At 36.2% G+C, this 20,216-nt stretch overlaps 3 protein-coding genes across 6 annotated transcripts in view; all 3 read left to right on the top strand.

Moving 5' to 3' along the window:
• The window catches only part of LOC123688557, a 2,629-nt gene extending 1,322 nt beyond the window's left edge, over positions 1-1,307 (top strand). The window contains exon 2 of the mRNA XM_045627136.1: positions 121-1,307. Within this exon, the coding sequence (XP_045483092.1) occupies positions 131-1,138 (1,008 nt within the window). The 5' untranslated portion in view covers positions 121-130 and the 3' untranslated portion in view covers positions 1,139-1,307. The remainder of the gene's footprint in view (positions 1-120) is intronic.
• The window catches only part of LOC123688554 (leucine-rich repeat-containing protein 74A-like), a 27,876-nt gene extending 8,857 nt beyond the window's left edge, over positions 1-19,019 (top strand). For 3 of the 4 annotated variants that reach the window (XM_045627130.1, XM_045627132.1, XM_045627133.1), the window contains exons 3-10: positions 1,565-1,754; positions 5,825-6,076; positions 7,940-8,096; positions 11,708-11,903; positions 12,326-12,483; positions 14,561-14,793; positions 17,017-17,211; positions 18,071-19,019. In XM_045627130.1, the coding sequence (XP_045483086.1) occupies positions 1,565-1,754; positions 5,825-6,076; positions 7,940-8,096; positions 11,708-11,903; positions 12,326-12,483; positions 14,561-14,793; positions 17,017-17,211; positions 18,071-18,279 (1,590 nt within the window). In that variant the 3' untranslated portion in view covers positions 18,280-19,019. Of the gene's footprint in view, positions 1-1,564; positions 1,755-5,824; positions 6,081-7,939; positions 8,097-11,707; positions 11,904-12,325; positions 12,484-14,560; positions 14,794-17,016; positions 17,212-18,070 lie in introns of all 4 variants that reach the window. The other variant, XM_045627131.1, reaches the window with a different exon arrangement.
• LOC123688558 (charged multivesicular body protein 4b) lies at positions 18,963-20,216 on the top strand. Its single transcript, XM_045627137.1, has 4 exons — positions 18,963-19,140; positions 19,232-19,409; positions 19,467-19,714; positions 19,877-20,216. The coding sequence occupies exons 1-4, from the start codon at positions 18,963-18,965 to the stop codon at positions 19,930-19,932; spliced, it is 660 nt and encodes a 219-aa protein (XP_045483093.1). The 3' UTR covers positions 19,933-20,216.

The raw sequence follows: 20,216 nt of genomic DNA, 5'->3' as shown, positions 1-20,216 counted from the left end.
TGAAGAAACAATGAAAATACTACAAATATGTCTTGAACAGAGCTATTTTAAGTTCAATGGGAAATTTTATCAACAACTAGATGGTCTACCAATGGGTTCTCCTTCATCCCCCCTTTTCAGTGAAATTTTTATGACACATTTGGAAAAGAAAATATTTTCCATAATGAATAATAATCTGACTGTATATGTACTGTACTGGAAGCGATATGTTGATGACGTATTTTGTATTTGGACTGGCTCGGATTCAGAACTCGAATCATTTCTAAAGCTTATTAACTCATTTTATGACGGTGTTCAGTTCACTTTGGAATTGGAAAATGTGGATAAATCACTCAACTTCCTGGATATTCAGATAAAAATCGTAAATGACCATCTTGATTTTGATATTTACAGAAAACCAACTTTTTCCGATGTTCTCATTCATAATAGTAGTTCACACCCTTATAGAATTAAAATGTCTGCGTTTCATTCCCTTGTGCACAGACTTATTTCCACTCCTCTATCGGAGAATAACTTCAAAAAAGAAGTTGAGATGTTAAAGTTATTAACAAAGAACAACGGCTACTCTCCTGACATAATAGATAAATTAATATTGAAAAAACAACGTGAAAAACTTTTAACTTGTATCTATCCACCTCAACCTAAAGATCAAATGAAGAGATTTGTATATATTAATTATATTCCACAGATTAGCGACATAGTTTGTAATAGATTAAGAAAAAACAGAGTTGATATTGTGTGTACAAACAAGAAAAATTTGAGATCAATGTTTTCTGATGGTAGGGATAAGTTAAGTGATTCAGAAAAAAGTGGTGTATATAAGTTGTTCTGTGACGAATGTCCTGCTTTTTATGTTGGTCAAACCGGTCGTTCTCTCAAAGTTAGGGTTGAAGAACATAAAAAATCTATTTTACAAAATAAATCCACAACGGGGTTTTCAACTCATTGTATCTCTTGTAACCATTTTATAGATTTCAATAAAACCAAAATTTTACACGAAGGAGAGAAAAGTAAGCGATTAGATCTTTTAGAATGTTTAGAAATATCTTCAGCACATAAACAAAAATTGCCAATTGTGAACGATCAGCTGGAGTTCCGCTTATCTCCGGTGTTAACATCTGTTTTGTTTGATGTATAATTTGTACCGTTTATTATTCTGTTTAGTTTTGAGAATGGGGTAAAACCCGAAACATGCATGTCAACGTAATATAATATTTTATTAAATTTGTGAACGTATAGTCAAGTGTTTTTATTTATTTATTAATAACGATGTTTCACCAAGTGTTGAGCGAGAGATCTATTTCTTTGATCACATCATTGCGAGCATAAAAAATTTAAAGAGAATATTTGAAAATGAATTCCGAATATTTCTGTAATAACAAATTGTGTTGGAATTTTGCGATGTTAATGGCCATTTGCCTAAACATTATTTGAAAATTTAAACATTGATTACTTTCTGATTTGTTAAGAGAAATCAGAAAGTAATCAATCAGTATTTTAAGACTATTTTAATCCTTACAGGTATGGTATTGTCCATTGAGCTCCTGTTCTTTTTTGTTCACAGTTTTACGTTCCATTCGAAATGCAGATGAAGGCGATTTGCAGAACTCTAGAAAGTAATAAGTTCATACGTGAACTGAACCTTCAAGATAACTGGTTATCTGTGGAATCTTGTACTTATTTAGCTAGTGTTCTTGAGATAAACATAACATTGAAGATTTTGAATCTGAAGGAATGTCGTATTGGCGTCGAAGGTAAGAGTAAGAAAGAGTAGAAAATAATCAATTATACTCTATGGCATCAAAAGTAACAATGTCCAAACTTGAATTGTCTTAGCAACATATACAGGGTTTTACAAAATAAGATCAGGGATGTAAAACTTTCGGTCGTTTTCTTTAAACCTATGTCCTGGACCTCTTAACTTTTGAATTGCAAGGTGTTCATGTTTAAAAAAAAATCATATACTTACTCAAAAGCATTTGAGAATTGTTTGAATGTTGGGAGCTTTGGATGAAGGTAAATATTAATAATATCAAAAAATTGACAACTTTTTGTCTATTCCTCCACAATAATATATCTTTATGATATATTTGGTTTATTTGTGGAGGAATAGACACAAAGTTGTCAAGTTTTTTATATTTATATGTATATTGATTATCCTTCATCAAGTAGAATCATTAAACCTTTTTAAAATATTAATAATAGTAAAGTTTATATTTATAATAATGAAAATTTAAAAGAGGAAAAGAATGCACCTAAATAAGAAGAATATATAACATTCCTCTGGAGTTGTTTATCTTTCAAACAGTGGCGACGCCAGCTTTCGAAAACAGAGTGGGCCAAGAGGGGGCCAGATTTTTTTTTGGGGGGGCCAAAGTAAAGCGAAACTATAGTTCTGCTAATTTTTCAGCCTTAGTATGTCACATTTTAGGGGGGGCCTGGGCCCCCCTGTCCCCCCTAACGTCGCCACTGCTTTCAAACCCATATTATTAGGTTTAGTAAAAAAAGATCCATTATTTTTCGAATAGATGTCTTTAGTTATGTGTGTCTCGCGTTGTATAAGTCCGATGAGATTCTACTGTGACTTAATAAAAACCATGTGGCAACACGAGGAGTCTCGTTTTTGATTGGCTGCTGTTTTCTGAGCCTAAATATGGTGGCTTTTCGTTTACATTCTCCGTTTACCTGATTTTTGGGATTTATTCGACATGTAAAGCCCATTTTATTGAGTCATTGTACTATATACAAATCTATTTGGCCCAATAAATTTATTTTGATGAAGTGTCAGTTCAGTTAATCGTATTCTATGTTTTTATGATCAAGACCCGGTCATTCGCCATGTTTAGGCTCAATTTGAACGAATCGTTGCCACTGTGTTTTATTAAGTTACTTAGTCACTGTAGAGAATCGCAACAAAATCGACCCTCAGATTTGAAGCGGTTGGTGACTGGTGGTGAAAAATTGATCAATTACGACAACGTCAAGCGAAAACTGTCGTGGTTAAAACACGGTGAGCCGGCGTAAACCGTAGCCAAGCTAGGATTGGCGCCCAGAAAGGTTTTGCTATGTGTTTGGTGGGATTGGCATGAAATTATCTACTATGAACTGCTTCCCTGTGGCACAATTGTTAACTAGGAGTTGTACTGTCAACAGTTGGACTGTCTAAAGGATGCAATCGCCCAGAAGGTGCCAGCTTTGATCAATAGGAAAGGAATTGTGTTCCCATTGGACGTCAGGCCACACACATCGATAGTGACTTGCGAGAAGCTCCTGGAGCTTGATTGGGAAGTCCTTATAGTCCAGACCTGGAACCAAGTAATTACCATATGTTCCTGACTATGACGAACAATTTTGCTTGGGAAAAATTCGCTTTATGACAGGCTTGTGAAAATTGACTGTCTCAATTTTCCCAATAGGGGGAGAGGCATAATGATATTACCTTCAAAATGGCAACGAGTTTTCAAACAAAACGCATATTGACCATATGGTCTGGTCATTCTAACTATGGTATTCAAAGCTTTGTTTTTCATGCAAAAATAAAGGATTTCTTTTAACTACACCTTATATTATCGAATATATTGCTCCAACATTTGTGAAGGGTTTCAATAAACCTGAACATGCTTTCAATAATGTTCTAAATCCGATTGAAATCAATGCAAAATGCAAATATTCGCATTTTTTTGCCCAGGAGTATATAATGTATAGTTAAGGGTGTTCCTTTCATATTTCTGGAATAGGCCATCCTGGTGACTAAATTTTTATGTTTTCAAATTGTTTCAGTCCTTACTTGGTTACTTTCCACAGTTTAACTGTGGAAAGTAGTAAGTGTTTACAATTATTTTTTACCAAATTTTTATGTTTTCAGAGAAATTCATCTCGGCAAGGAAATGGAATTCACTCGTGAATATTTTCTTGCAATAATTTTTTATAACTTTATTAACTCAATAACAATGCTTCGATGAATTTAATTCGATGAAATGGAGAAGGAGCTCCAATCAAATTGCTGTTTATCGCGTTCAATCGTGATTGGTGTTTGCCCAAGCACGCATTTCGTTAAGATAGTCCAAAATCAGTGGTTGTGCCAAATAACATCGATGCTGAGCAAGAACTGTTGATGCAAGATCGTCATATTCCATGAGATAGAGGCACATTTGCTCCTTAGTTCCACCAGCATAGATGAACATTAGGCCGTAAAAAATTATGTACAGTGCATCCCATTTTGGGTGAGACTGCCAGGTTTCTCGCTTGTTATTTAAGATAGAGCCTTGCGGTTTTCACGTTCCTGTCCTACTTTTTCGTGAAACTCAAGTTGGTCTTATCAGATTCTGCATAACTGTTTCCGTTCAAAAGATACAGGGTGATTTTGGAAATTTATACTTTTCGGACCCCTCCTTTATCTGCGAAATTATTAGAAATAATGCTGAGCTGAAAATTACGTCTGAATCAGAATTCTGCGTAGAATCCAGTGGCGTACTCAATATTTTATTTCGGGGTATGGTTTTGAAGATTCAACACAAACCTATATTTTTTTTAATGGAACACCCTATATATCATTACTTCGTTAAATTCGTAATTTTTTTCCCTTCAAAATGATATATGATACTATGTAGGTAGGATGTTGAGAAATGTTAAAAAAATCGCTAAAACGTCAAATAATGATGATTTTTTGTGAATGGGCCATGAATTTTCTATGTTTCAATAAGAGGATTATTACTTTCGATTTTTAAAAGTAGTAGGTCATTGATGACATAAACATCCTTGTTGTTATTATGGCTACTATGCATTTGGAAGCATTGTTTTATCAAGTAGGCATTGGAGGGAAAAAACCAATCTGATCTAGCTGTCATCGCTATAAATTATTGTTATCATTATTGATTCTTCTTTTCTATGGGAAATCCATTGCCCATTAACAAAAAATCTTCATTTTTTGATGTTTTAGTGTTTTTTTAACATTTCTGAACATCCCACCTACATAGTGTCATATATCATTTTGAAGGGAAAAAAAATAACGAATTCAACGAAGTAATGATACACATGGTGTTCCATTAAAAAAAACATAAGTTTGTGTTGAATCTTCAAAACCATACCCCGAAAAAAAATATTGAGTGCGCCACTGAATTCTACGCAGAATTCTGATTCAGACGTTTTTACCTCAGCATTATTTCTAATAACTTCGGAGATAAAGAAGGGGTCCGAAAAGTATCAATTTCCAAAATCACCCTGTATCTTTTGAACGGAAACAGTTATGCACAATCTGATTAGACAAACTTGAGTTTCACGAAAAAGTAGGACAGGAACGTGCAAACCGCAAGGCTCTATCTTGAATAACAAGCGAGAAACCTGGCTGTCTCACCCAAAATGGGATGCACTGTACTCTACCAATAGAGCAATGTGGAGCAGTCAATTCTGAGTGATATACGACTTTAATGACTCTGCATGCCCGAAAGGTGGCGTTATTGGCTTCGCGTCACTCTCTAGCGAGGCATCGGTGGGTTCATAAAGAACTCCAAATTTGTGCAGAGTCACCTCTCCAAGATGGTGTGAGAGGCTGTGACTTGGGCAGAGATCGCTGGATAGCCGAATTGATGGGTACACCAGCGATCTCGGAACGAAACAGCGTATAGAGAAGGTTGGCTCTTGAAAGCCTAGCCAACTGACCATTGTTGAGATTTTTTTTTTTAATTTTTCTGAGAAAATATGAAGTCCTTTATATGATAATCCTATCCATTCCCAAAATATTGAAGTCAACCCTCGTAGAGATCTGTGGTTTCTAAGGTCAAGTCAAGTTTTATACTATAGTTCTATTTTTTTTTTTAATATACAGGTATGGCCATACTATCCGGTGCTTTGGAGTCGAGTTCTATCCAAGAATTGGACCTCAGTTTCAATTCGTTAGGAAACGAAGGTCTGAGGGAAGGAAAAAGTGGCCTGTCGCTAAATTACAATCTAACCAGCCTGAACTTGGGTCATAACGAGTTCACGGAGGAAGCTGTCGACTATTTGTACGACATATTGGTAGAAGCATCGCGTTTGATAAAGCTGGACTTATCGTGGAACTGCTTCAACACTCCAAAATGTAGGTTAGCCTTTTGTACATAATAATATATTTGACATTGGAATATCTAATCAGTTTATCACTTGAAGTATTGCGGTAGGCGTTTTTAGAGGTAATAAACTACTACCCAAGGATAAATACGGTGAGCTATCAAAATATAAAGGGTGTTTTTTTTTTAGAGCTATAGAACTTTAAATTGCAATAAAACAACGATGGATTATTCGATTGACATGAATTTAATTTATCCGCAAGATAATCTTGTGGCATTACATTTTAAATATGATTTCTGGAATATGACCGCCACGGCTGGCTCGGATGTAGTCCAATCTGGACGTCCAATTTTCGATGACTTTTTCCAACATTTGTGGCCGTATATCGGCAATAACACGGCGAATGTTGTCTTTTAAATGGTCGAGGGTTTGTGGCTTATCCGCATAGACCAATGACTTTACATAGTCCCACAGAAAGTAGTCTAGCGGTGTTAAATCAGAAGATCTTGGAGGCCAAGTCACAGATCCAAAACGTGAAATTAGGCGGTCACCAAACGTGTCAATAAATCGATTGTGGCACGAGCTGTGTGACATGTTGCACCGTCTTTGTTGGAACCACTGCTCCTGGACATCATGGTTATTCAATTCAGGAATGAAAAAGTTAGTAATCATGGCTCTATACCGATCACCATTGACTGTTACGTTCTGGCCATCATCGTTTTTGAAGAAGTATGGACCAATGATTCCACCAGCCCATAAAGCGCACCAAACAGTCGGTTTTTCTGGATGTAACGGTGTTTCGACATACACTTGAGGATTAGCTTCACTCCAAATGTGGCAGTTATGTATGTTGACGTAGCCATTCAACCAGAAGTGCGCTTCATCGCTAATGGACGTAGTGCGCAATACGTATTCCGCACAGAACCATTATTTTCGAAATGAAATTGCACTATTTGCAAGCGTTGTTCAGGCGTGAGTTTATTCATGATGAATTGCCAAACTAAACTGAGAATAAATCACTTGACAGCTGTTAAATCGGTCGCCATCTTGAACAGTAATGCCAACTTAAAGTTATATACCTCGAAAAAAACACCCGTTACAAGTATTCCAATAACATCAAAAGGAGAGAGCAGACACCAATCGCTCATAGTGCTTGGCAAGGCTGGAGCAAGTGATTTTATCGCCTGAAGCAAAGAATTTTTCGCCGCCCCTGCTGAAAAAGCAGTAACTAGTTTCAAATGCAAAATCGTAGGAATCATCCATAATTTGAATGTGTAAACATCGGATTTCAATAATTCGAAAGCAAAGGTAGTGTTGCTTCTCGTCTTTGTGAAATATACAATGATTTTATCCCTCTTTCAATGAGGGTAATAGAGAATTCTGTTTACATTGCTTGAGCTGCCATGTGTTATTTATTATACAGGTGGCTTAGTAAAGGCAGTTTGAGGATTTTTATTGCAGGAAGGTTGACAAACGCAGCTAATCTGAACAATCTTATGTTGTTTTAAAAAATCAAGGATGAAATACGAAAAATTGACCATCAAACTAGGCCGAATTGCCGCCCCTCAAAAAGGGGCGCCTGAAACGGCCGCTTCACTGCATCGATGCTTCACTGTTTCACCCATAACGTCGGCCCTGGTACCTTGTTACCAGCAATAGATCTGACCTGAAAAAATTATAGCTGAATAAAATTCGTTATGAGAAAGATAAACAAATTAAGTTAGTGTACAGAAAAAATTACGTAGCTATAAGTTAGTGCAAACCTGAATAAGACACCTACCTAGTGACTGCTACTTGGCCTTATACACATTTGCAGATTTATGTGAAACTATTATTGAAGATAGTTTATGAAACTACTCATAAATAAAACATTCATATCTTGAGAGTATTGCAGGTATGAAGAAATTATGTCAAGGTTTGTTGGAAAATCCATCTCTTGAATGTCTCATTTTATCTTGGAATGGAATATCTTCGGAGAAATCCGTTTTTCCTTTCATCAGATATCTGAAGAAAAGTAGCACACTGAGATTTTTGGATTTGAGCAATAATTTGTAAGTATATCTACAGTTCCATGTTCTGCCGAAAATATCGGCAAATGATTCATTAGGTGTACGACTTTGCTTTCGCCGTTTTTAGTGGAAGAACGTACCTACCGAGAGTATTTTCAACGTTTCAAGCACCGTGATTCTGACGTCGAAGACCAGCATGACGGTGGAAGAGAGAAGGTTTTCGAAGATGCAGAATTGGAGGCATTACTTGATCCAGACTCGTGTCAATCGCAACAAGAATTGGCTAGATCATTGGGAGTGACGCAACAAGCCATTTCAAAACGCCTGAAAGTCATGGGAATGATTCAGAAACAAGGAAATTGGGTGCCGTACGAGTTGAAGCCGAGAGATATTGAACGGCGTTTGTTTGCTTGTGAAAGGCTGTTTGCAAGGCAAGACGGATGGGATTTCTGCATCGCATTGTGATTGAAGACGAAAAATATAGGTTCATTACGATAATTCAGAGCCCAGAAAATCATGGGTATATCCCAGACATGCTTTCACGTCGACGGCCAAACCGAATATTCACGGTTCCAAGGTCATGCTCAGTATTTGGTGGGACCAGATCGGCGTAGGGTATTATGAGTTGTTAAAACCGACTTAAACAATCACAGGCGATTGTTATAGAATGCAATTAAACCGTTTGATCCCAGCATTAGAACAAAAACGGCCGCAATACAACGAGAGACATGATTAAGTGCAGCATGACATTGCTCGACCCCATGTTGTGAAAGTGAAATGATTCAGAAACAAAGAAATTGGATGCCGTACGAGTTGAAGCTGAGAGATGTTGAACGCCGTTTGTTTGCATGTGAACAGCTGCTTGCAAGGCAAAGACGGAAGGGATTCCTGCATCGCATTGTGACTGGGGACGAAAAATGGGTTCAATAAGATAATCCCAAGTGCAGAAAATCATAGGGATACATGGCCATGCTTTCACGTCGACGGTCAAATCGAATATTCACGGTTCCAAGGTCATGCTCAGTATTTGGTGGGATCAGCTCGGCGTAGGGTATTATGAGTTGTTAGAACTGACTGAAACACAGGCGATTGTTATCGAATGCAATTAATGCGTTTGAGCAGAGCATTGAAAGACAAACCACCGGAATACAACGAGATACATTATAAAGTGATTTTACAGCATGGCAATGCTCGATCCTATGTTGCGAAAGTGGTCAAGACATACTTGAAAGCATTGAAATGTGAAGTCTTATCCCACCCGCAGTATTCTTCAGACGTTGCTCCATCGGACTATTACTTGTTTCGATCAATGGCATACGGCCTAGCTGACCAGCACTTCCGGTCTTATGAAGAAGTAAAAATTTTTATCGATTCGTGGATCGCTTCAAAAGATGACCAGTTTTTTCAACGCGGGATTCATACGCTGCCCGAAAAATGGGAGAAAGTTGTGGCCAGCGAAAGACAATTCATAAATGTATAACCAGTTTTTTAAAATAGAGCCTCGAATTTCGGAAAGAAAAGGCGGAAGCAAAGTTGTACGCCTATTATTATTTTCAATCGACATTTGGTTCGAGATGAATATTCAAGCAGTTCCTTCCTTGAATTTCAATAATTCTTTTTCCGAATATTGCTTAGAACCTAGGAAAATTATTTTCTTGAATACCTAAGGGTTATAAATGATTTCCCCTTTACACTAAACAAATCCGAATCAAGGCTTGTCTGACTCGCCCAGATTCGCCAACTATGAAACTTTTCCGAATGCACACAATATCAGTTCTAGCCTTTATACCAGTCGAATCCAGCTCAATCCACTCCGAATCAAGAGGACAATTGAAAAGAAATCCAATGCTAAATATAACAGTAGACATCATCTAGAATCTATTTTTTTTTTCAATTACATAAGCCTATAAAGATTATAAAAACATCATTTGGTTCCTCGTGAAGGTAGTGTTCATCAAATTCAAGCATTTTTTGTGTCAGATGCACACATTTGAAATATTTTCTCTTCAGTCTCTATTTCGTCTTGGATAAGATCAAACGGTTCTACGCAATTAAACATTTTCATTATACTAAGATATGTTTCATCTGAGGACGTTGCCAATAAAGCCCTTGGGATGCTTCAGTCTGGTCCAAAACGATTGCAAGTAGTCAATTTCTTCAATTTCAGACAAAATGTGTCATCACGTTCAATAGCGTGGTACTTTGCCACTGAAACCCTTCGTCAAAGTCCCAGAAATGGTAGACTACGTACTATAAGCAAATAGAAGACGGTTTTTCAACTCTTTCGGCTAGATGGTATAGCCTTTCAGTACTTGCTGAATAGCAAGTCAAAGTCTTCGAGATGCCAGGGGTATAGTAAAGGGTGTTTTTTTAGAGCTATAGAACTTTTAATTTCAATAAAACAACGATGGATTATTCGATTAACATTTTATTTATCCGCAAGATAATCTTGTGGCATTACATTTTAAATATGATTTCTGGCATATGACCGCCATGGCTGGCTCGGATGTAGTCCAATCTGGACGTCCAATTTTCGATGACTTTTTCCAACATTTGTGGCCGTATATCGGCAATAACACGGCGAATGTTGTCTTCCAAATGGTCAAGGGTTTGTGGCTTATCCGCATAGACCAATGACTTTACATAGACTCACAGAAAGTAGTCTAGCGTTGTTAAATCACAAGATTTTGGAGGCCAATTCACAGGTCCGAAACGTGAAATTAGGCGGTCACCAAACGTGTCTTTCAATAAATCGATTGTGGCACGAGCTGTGTGACATGTTGCGCCGTCTTGTTGGAACCACAGCTCCTGGACATCATGGTTGTTCAATTCAGGAATGAAAAAGTTAGTAATCTATACCGATCACCATTGACTTTAACGTTCTGGCCATCATCGTTTTTAAAGAACTACGGACCAATGATTCCACCAGCCCATAAAGCGCACCAAACAATCAGTTTTTCTGGATGTAACGGTGTTTCGACATACACTTGAGGATTAGCTTCACTCCAAATGCGGCAGTTTCGTTTGTTGACGTAGCCATTCAACCAGAAGTGCGTTTCATCGCTAAAAAAAATAAAATGGACCTAGTGCGCGATACGTATTCCGCACAGAACCATTATTTTCGAAATAAAATTGCACTATTTGCAAGCGTTGTTCAGGCGTGAGTCTATTCATAATGAATTGCCAAACCAAACTGAGAATAAATCACTTGACAGCTGTTAAATCGGTCGCCATCTTGAACAGTAATGCCAATTTAAAGTTATATACCTCGAAAAAAAACACCCGTTAAATCCAAAATCACTTCAACTAGTCCATATAAAACGCTTGGCTGAAGATATCCCTTTGAAGTGGATACCGCGATCCGCTTAATACCAGGGTTCATTCAAAATTATTGTTAGGCAATAAATTCACTGGCCCCAAATGAATTTCTGGAAACTTGGACAACCCTTGTATAATCGAAATATTCAGCTTCCTCCAAGTGACTTTGGATATTCTATACTTCAATTTTTTTAGCACAATCAAAATACGTCTCCAAGAAGTCGATCTAATTTTCTCCAAAAATATTTGAAATGGACAGTTATGATGATGTGTTGAAAATATCCAATAATAAATATAGACCAATAAATAAATTCTTCATAATAAAAATTTTTCAGGATAGGGGGACCTTCGCTGAATTTTTTAGTGAAAGGAGTGTCTCAAAGTAATTCTTTGGAACATCTTAAGATAGGAAATAATGTTATTTCCCCGCAACAAGCATTCAATTGTGCTGAGTTACTGGCCAAACCTAGTGAAAGACCTCTTCAACTAATCGATATGGAGAATACAGTCGTGCAGAAGAGGTTTCTGAATGTAAGAAAATAAAATAAGAAAATGTAATGTTTCTTTGGAAGGTTATCTTGCATGGTTTTTCCATTCCAACAAAGTATGTTTCAAGCATTTCCTACCTATTATCTGATCAGTTCAAGCAGATACTGAGATACATTTTACCAAAGCAATAAAACCAACATTGATATCATCTGAGATCTGAGCATTCATCGGTATTTTAGCATTGTAAGAAACCAACAGTGTTTTTAATAATTTAATAATCTGAAATATTAGAAAATTGAACCCAAGGAAATTGATAACGTGGAACGGGAAAATTGGTCATCTGTTCGTGAGGATCCCGACTCCTTTCGAAATGATCAATTTCCAGTAAATTTATGAAAGAACTTACGCAGAAAAATTACTCGCTTCAAAACTGCCCCACCAAAATAATTCTTTTTTTATCGAAGCTGATGGAAAGGATTAGAGAACAAGGAAAAAACGTAATCTATGGAGCGGTTCTTGCAGATTACGAAATACATGGTCCCTATCTGCCGAAAGTTTTGTTTGGACGATGCAAATATTTATCTATGAAGCCCAAGAAGAAGAAGAACCGAGTAGACTTCGGGTATAATTTTTCATCGTTCAATCTGTTATAACAAGACATAGTTTGAAATTTCTCCTGATTTTTCGTTAAGAGCAGGTTCACATGACAAGCGCTTAACGCGCGTTTTGTCAACAAGCATTTCTTACAAGTACAGTGCATCGCAATATTTCTCGCTTGTTATTTAAGATAGAGCCTTGGGGTTTTCACGTTCCTCTCCTACGTTTTTGTGAAACTGAAGTTGGTCTAATCAGATTTTGCATAACTGTTTCCGTTCAAGATATCCAGGGCGATTTTGGAAATTGATACTTTTCGGACCCCTCCTTTATCTCCGAAGTTATTAGAAATAATGCTTAGGTAAAAACTACGTCTGAATCAGAATTCTGCGTAGAATCCAGTGGCGTACTCAATTTTCTTTTTCGGGGTATGGTTTTGAAGATTCAACACAAACCTATATTTTTTTAATGGAACACCTTGTATATCATTACTTCGTTGAATTCGTTATTTTTTTTTTCCCTTCAGAATGATGTATGATACTATGTAGGTAGGATGTTCAGAAATGTTGAAAAAACACTAAAATGATGATTTTTTGTTGATGGGCCATCAATTTCCCAAGTTTCATAAGAGGATTATTACTCTTGATTTTTAAAAGTATTAGGTCATTGATGATACAAACATCCTTGTTGTTATTATGGCTACTATGCCTTTGGGAGCATTGTTTTATCAAGTAAGCATTGATCTGGCTGTCATCGCTATGAATTATTATTATTGATTTTTTTTTTTATGGGAAATCCATTGCCCATTAACAAAAAATCATCATTATTTGATATTTAGTGTTTTTTTAACATTTCTGAACATCCTACCTACATAGTATCATACATCATTTTGAAGGGAAAAAAATAAAGAATTCAACGAAGTAATGATATACAGGGTGTTCCATTAAAAAAATATAGGTTTGTGTTGAATCTTCAAAACCATATCCTGAAAAAAATTGAGTACGCCACTGGATTCTAAGCAGAATTCTGATTCACAAGTAGTTTTTATCTCAGCATTATTCGCCCTGTATCTCTTGAACGGAAACAGTTATGCACAGGCGCGGATCCAGGCCCCACTTTGGGAGGGGAGGGGAACTCAAAATACTGAACCCCAGACACTTCCGCCATTTTTGAACCTCATTTTTTTTGTCGTTCATTAATATGGGTTTTCACAAAATGTATTGAAGGTGAAATTTTTGCTGATCTTGTAATTATTTGAGTCTTAGTATGTCAAATTCTAGGAGGGCCGGAAAAATGTAAGAGGTGCCTGGGCCATTTGGAGGGGGAACGTTCCCCCAGTTCCCCCCCCTGGATCCGCGCCTGAAAACCCCAAGGCTCTATCTTAAATAACAAGCGAGAAATCTGGCTCTCATCCAAAATGGGATGCACTGTACATGCATTTTATTCAAAGCGTTCAAAACACACTTCATAAAAACGCGCGTTAGCTCATGTGTACGCTGTTAACGCGCGTTGTCAAATTTGCGCTTTCTGCGCTTGTCATGTAAACCTGTTCTAATTGTACAAATTTAAGGTAACTTTCAAGTTTGCTATCAATTGTTCAGAATCGCAGAGATGTTATTGAAGAAGGTATGGGTAACAATCACAAAATGTAGTGGTAGGGTTTGCAGTTCATTCAACTAACCCATTCCCCACAAAGCTGGAATTTTTTAAATAATGCTTTATTATAGTTTGATTGAGAAAATACTATTCTGGGGTGTCTCGCAGTTAAGTTAATTAAATTTTCGAAAATGTCAAAAAACTTACTCGGATAAGGTTACAATTTGAGTAGGTATATTACCAATTGCAGGAACTGCAGCATCGAGATCTGTTTAAGGAAGATTCAATGTAAAATAATATTATTGCTATTCAATGAAGTTTTCTACATTGCTCCTTGAAAGTTTTCTACAGAATAAAATTTCAAATGACTATTTGAATATTTCCAAAATAGTCAATGCCATATCCAAAAGTAAAGACTGGTTTTTCAATGTTCCAATTACCAATACATAATGGCAACTGATAACTCTATTTATTTTCTCTCGTTATCCCACTGAGAACTGAATTTTTAGCCATTTTGTCCTCTCTCTTCCTGATCAACCTATGACTTTTGAGGACTTCCAAGAAGCTCTTACGTCCAGGAAACTCAACGTGCTTCTGGACTTAGATCTTATAGGAGCATTGCAGAATCAGTACAAAATTAAGAAATTCTCTAAGATCGATTGTTCCCAACTTAAAAGTGACTATATGGTTTTATATCCTGACACACAGCCAGAACCACCAAAAATTAAGAAGCCACCTAAAGGTAATGAACATATAAATAATACTTTCTTTTCCTACTTTTTTCTACCAGAAGCCAGAAATGCTGGAATAGAATGGCAGACCATAGGTCAGTAACAATCTATTTCATGAGTAATTTTATCCTTTATCCAGTTGCGTTGGGAAGAGGCGGATCCATGGTACTGTTTAAAGGGGGGGGGTAATGGATATGTAAATTCTTTTATGACAAAAGTAAGTCTTACTGAAACAATATGCCGTGATTGGTTCCGTTGCTCCAAAGAGGGTGATTTTGATGTTGACGACTGCAGTCAGCGGGAGGGAAGGCCAAAAGTCTTCGAAGACGTGAAATTGGAGGTATTGATCGATGAGGATTCATGCCAAACGCAAGAAGTGCTTCCTTCAGCATAAGGAGTAACCAGGAAATGATTCAGAAACAGGAAACTTGGGTTTCATATGAATTGAGATCAAGGGATGTTGAAGGTCATCATTGCAATGGGGACTGCCCGGTCAGATGCTTCTACGTCGTCGCCTTGACCGAATATTCACTCTGCGAAGGTTATGCTATGTATTTGGTGGGACCAGCTCGGTGTTATTTAAACTGCTCCACGTGAGTTAGGGATATTGACTCAAATTGCAAAAAAATATAGTTTAAATGAGATTTTTGTGATGAAAATTCATATTAATATGATTTCAAGTTGCAGGAAATAAAATTAATTTTAGCCTATAGGTCTGCAGCGTATACAGGGTGGTTAAGAAAAATCGAGTAAAATAACGGAATTTTATTCTCGGAGAATTCAAGCATTTCAAGACTATCAATACAATGTATGGCCACGACACGGGCATCAATAACAGCTTGACATCTTCTTTGCATATTACACACGAGGTTGTTGAACATTTCTTGAGGAATTTGGTTCCATAAACGGGGCAGAAGCTCTCTTAGATCATTTAAAGATTCTGGGATAGGTTGATGATTATCTAATCTTATTTGGAGCATATCCCATGCATGTTCTATGCAATTCAAATCTGGTTAGTGCGGAGGTATTGGTAAATGTAGAATACCAAGCTCCTCGCGCGCATTCTCAACTATGGCTGCAAGGTGCGGTCTAGCGTTATCGTCTAGAAATTGAAAATTTTCACCAATAGCAGCTTGAAAATTTGACACAACATTGTCAATGACATGCTCCCTATAGTGTAAGGCGGTCATATTCCCAGGACAAATGTGGTGATCTGTGCGCCCGTTGAAACATATTCCGGCCCATACCATAACACTACCCCCTCGGAATGGATGGACTTCTTGGACATAGCGATGATTACGGGGTATGCGTGGGATTGTCCATACCCTTATTCTTCGAGTATCTGAAAATCGTCCATATCTGGATTCATCAGTGAAAAGGACACTACGCCAATGATCGTTCCAATTGATATGTTGCCTTGCCCATTCCAGTCTTTGACGCTTAAGGTCACGTGTTAATGGAACTCCTCTTAATGGACGTCTAGAAACTAGATTCACCTCTCTAAAACGTCGTCTGATGGTTCCGATGGAAACTTGGACCCCATCTTCATTTGGAAGAGTATTCCGTAGCATTCTACACGTAGATGTAGGGTTTCTTCTCGCCGAAACGGTGATGAAACGATCCTGAGCAGGTGTTGTTTTTCGTCGCCCACCAAGTCTTGGCCTTTCCAACACGGAACTTGTCTCCCTGAACCTATTTCAAAGTCGAGATATCACACTTAGGCTGACTTGGCGCCTTTCCGCTACAACAACCTGAGTTAGGCAACCCTGTAGCATTCCGATAGCTCTATTAGCCTCAGCGTTTGTTAATTTACTTCTTGGCATTTTCAGAAAATACATACTTTTCAAAACGATTGAATACGATATCCCTAAACTCTTGTGGAGCAGTATATTATGAGCTGTTGGAGCCGAGTGACACCATTACTGGGGAACTGTATCGACTTCAATTGATGAGAAAAACGGCCACAATACGAGCCGTGACATGATTTAGTAATTATTTGAGAACATTCAAACGTATTTAACAACTGAGTGTTGTAACACACTGCGTTAAATATAAATTAGAAGTATACATGTTCAAACCGTGAATTCTTTCGGAACAAGAAATCAAATTTAAAACAAAATTACTCGACCATCTCGAAAATCGTAAACTGTGAATCTATCTACTTTACACCAAAAATAAGTATTTCAAAAAAATCAATTATTTGAGAAAATTTAACCTTTACTTATTTCATCTAGAGAAGAAATCTAAGAAAAAAAAGAAAGGAAAACATGAACCCGTGAAAAAGGAGGAGGTACATTTTGATCTCCAAGAAGTTCCTCCAAAGGAAGAGATAAAAGCTGAAGAAGTTAATGAAATGAAGACGTTATCACTCGTACGTTCAGATTCAAAGAAGCTGGGATTTTCGACAGAGAAAATTGTAAACCCACAAGGTGATTTTTACTAATTAAAATATCAGGTAGTACCTACCTATACCAGGTATCCCAAGTTATCGTATACCGACAATATCTCGCTTATTTGACAAGATAATGAAAAAATCAAAAAATTATATTCCAAATACAACGTTGTATTCCAAATAGAATGACACGCAATTTCTACTGACAATATACAGGGGTGCCATTTGAATATGAACGGTGAGGTGTAGCTACCACAGGGCACTCAAATGCACGAACCTTTTTTAAAGATTATTGGCAAGGTACTTTTTGATGTTATAAAAAGACATTTTTTAATTATCTTTTCATATAAGCTAGATATTGCCTGTATACGATTACTTGGGACACCAGGTTTATCAATGAAAAAATATGCTATCGTACGATAGCATATTTTTTCATTGATAAAACGAAAACATTAAAAAAGTGTAGTACTGGACGAAAGTATATTTTTACATTTTTCCAAACCGCCCGTGGTCCACCAAAAATAAAGTTCTGAAAGAAAGAATCGGGCACTGTCCCAGAAAAAATGACCCTAAAAATTTGCATTCAAAATTAGCATATCACATGATGAAAACTTTAAATTGCAATATCTATGCCAAATTTAAGTTTATATCTTGTGAAGGGAAGGTGCTATGAGAAAAAACTAGAAAAAAATCAAACTTTTTACACCCTGTATCCCGAAAACGAAGCGATGTGAGCCCATATTTAAAGGGTTTTACCTACAATTCAGCATTTTGGGAACATCCTGTATGTATATCTATATAGTAGGCTATATGGCTATTTTAGTTTTGAATTTGAAAATGAATTGTAAAATGGATTTGAAATAATCTTCATTTCCAAAAAATGTATCTACTTTCAGATTCCACTACTAATACAAAAAATGTTGCAAGTGAAAGATCCCTCAAGGAGAAGACTTCATCAATACTCAAACAGAAAACTGAATTTGCAGAGGAAACAGGAAAATCAGCTGAAGATGTTAAGCCCCAAGAACAAGAAGTTACTACCCTGAATGCAAGTGAAGTTTTCATCTTGGAATCCCCTAAAACTGAAAACGATCAAGAAAATTGACACGTATTATGAGAAAATTTTAGATTATAATTGTTTTATTCAACACTATACCTACCTATAATATATAGATTGAATTATATAAAGTTTTTGGTTCTAATTAACCGAAAAATGGCCCTAAGTCAGTGATAAGGGAAAATATGGCCTGCAATTGCGATTGATCTTTTTTTCTCGGGATTACTTAGACTGACGTGATAAATAATACATAATAATAATAATATAATAATAATAATTTATTAAATCAAAATACCATACAGGTGTATGTAGATTCAATCAAAATACATACAAACATGAAGAAAGAACTATAATATTTGAATTACAACTTCTCAAAATCACCCTCCTGTAAGAACTCTCCTATATTATAATAACTTTTATCAATAAGAAAAGATTTAAGTTCTAACATTTTTTGATGTTGTAAGTTGTAAGCAGCAAAATGAATCTTGGGCAGCCTACACAGAAGAAATCATTTTATATAAGCTTTTACTCCATACACATAAGTCCATTGTCTCTTGTTCTATGATATTATCTGACATTTATGGCTAGGGTTTTTGTTTTTATGCTCTGTGTATGTAATGATTGTAATGACAGCCATCTAGATTTTGTGTCTAATTAAAAAATCTCAACTTTCTCAAATACTCCTGAATATTTATCCCATTTCATAAGCTCAACTAATTACTCTGTTCAAAATGAGTTTCTTCAGTAAAATATTTGGGGGTAAAACGGATGAAGCACCAAGTACGGGGGCTGCTATCCAAAAACTACGTGAAACGGAGGAAATGCTGAATAAGAAACAAGCCTTTCTTGAAAAGAAAATAGAACAAGAAATTTTACTTGCTAAACAAAATGCTGCTAAAAATAAAAGGGGTTTGTATCATCCAGCTATTTTTTTATTATACTATCAAAGATCTCACCTTTCGTACCATTCTTTGACATTAAATAATTTTCTCAACTATAGCGGCTATACAAGCATTGAAAAGGAAGAAGCGTTATGAAAAACAGCTGCAACAGATAGATGGAACCCTTACAACTTTGGAATTACAAAGAGGAACACTAGAAGAGGCAGTAACGAATACAGATGTTATACAAACTATGAAAAATGCTGCCGATGCCATTAAACATGCTCACAAACATATGTATGCTCTCTACAAATTTATAATCATATAAAGTACACAATTGTTAATTCCTTGTAGGAATGTTGATCAAGTACATGATATAATGGATGATATTGCTGAGCAACAAGATGTAGCTAATGAGATATCACAGGCCATCAGCAACCCGATTGGTTTTGGAGAGGATATTGATGAAGATGAATTAAACAAGGAATTAGAAGAACTTGAACAAGAAACACTTGATAGTGAATTACTTGATATCACTTTGCCTACAAACAAACTTCCTGAAGTACCAAAGGAAGCTGTAAAACCAAAACCAACTTCTTCCAGTAAGTTAATTATTGTGGCTAGGATTAATTTGACTGAATTTACAATATAATAATTCTCTTAGATCTACCAGATATTCTTAATCTGAATAGAAATCATTTTTATGATACATGTCGATCATTTCTTATATCTTACTGAATATTAATTATGAAAATTCTCCACAGAAAAAGCAGTTGAAGATGATGAAGACATGAAGGCTTTAGCAGAATGGGCCTCATAAGGACAAATTTTTCTGTCCTCATAATGTCCACATAGTGTTTTGTTTACAAAATCGAATTGTCCAAAACATTTTTATTAAGAACGTTGCCTCATTATGAATAAATAAATTGCTTTAACATGTAAATAACTTCAAATGTAACAATGAATGATTAAAATATCAAGAAATGGATATTTTTCTATATTTTCTCATATTCATTGTGAGATTTATGATTATTTTATTATTATTTCTGTTATTATGCTTGTATAACATAGTTCTTGGTGAATTAAATATTTTGCTAATGGTAA

Source organism: Harmonia axyridis, chromosome 1, assembly GCF_914767665.1.
Source record: "Harmonia axyridis chromosome 1, icHarAxyr1.1, whole genome shotgun sequence".
NCBI lineage: Eukaryota > Metazoa > Arthropoda > Insecta > Coleoptera > Coccinellidae > Harmonia > Harmonia axyridis.
This window is presented reverse-complemented; position numbering and strand designations above follow the sequence as displayed.

What these genes read in the sequence shown, in the direction of transcription:
- LOC123688558 (XM_045627137.1), top strand. Translation starts at nt 18,963, where the DNA reads ATGAGTTTCTTCAGTAAAATATTTGGGGGTAAAACGGATGAAGCACCA. An exon ending in TGCTGCTAAAAATAAAAGGG is followed by an intron (nt 19,141 to 19,231) that starts GTTTGTATCATC and finishes TCTCAACTATAG; the next exon opens with CGGCTATACAAGCATTGAAA. An exon ending in AAACATGCTCACAAACATAT is followed by an intron (nt 19,410 to 19,466) that starts GTATGCTCTCTA and finishes AATTCCTTGTAG; the next exon opens with GAATGTTGATCAAGTACATG.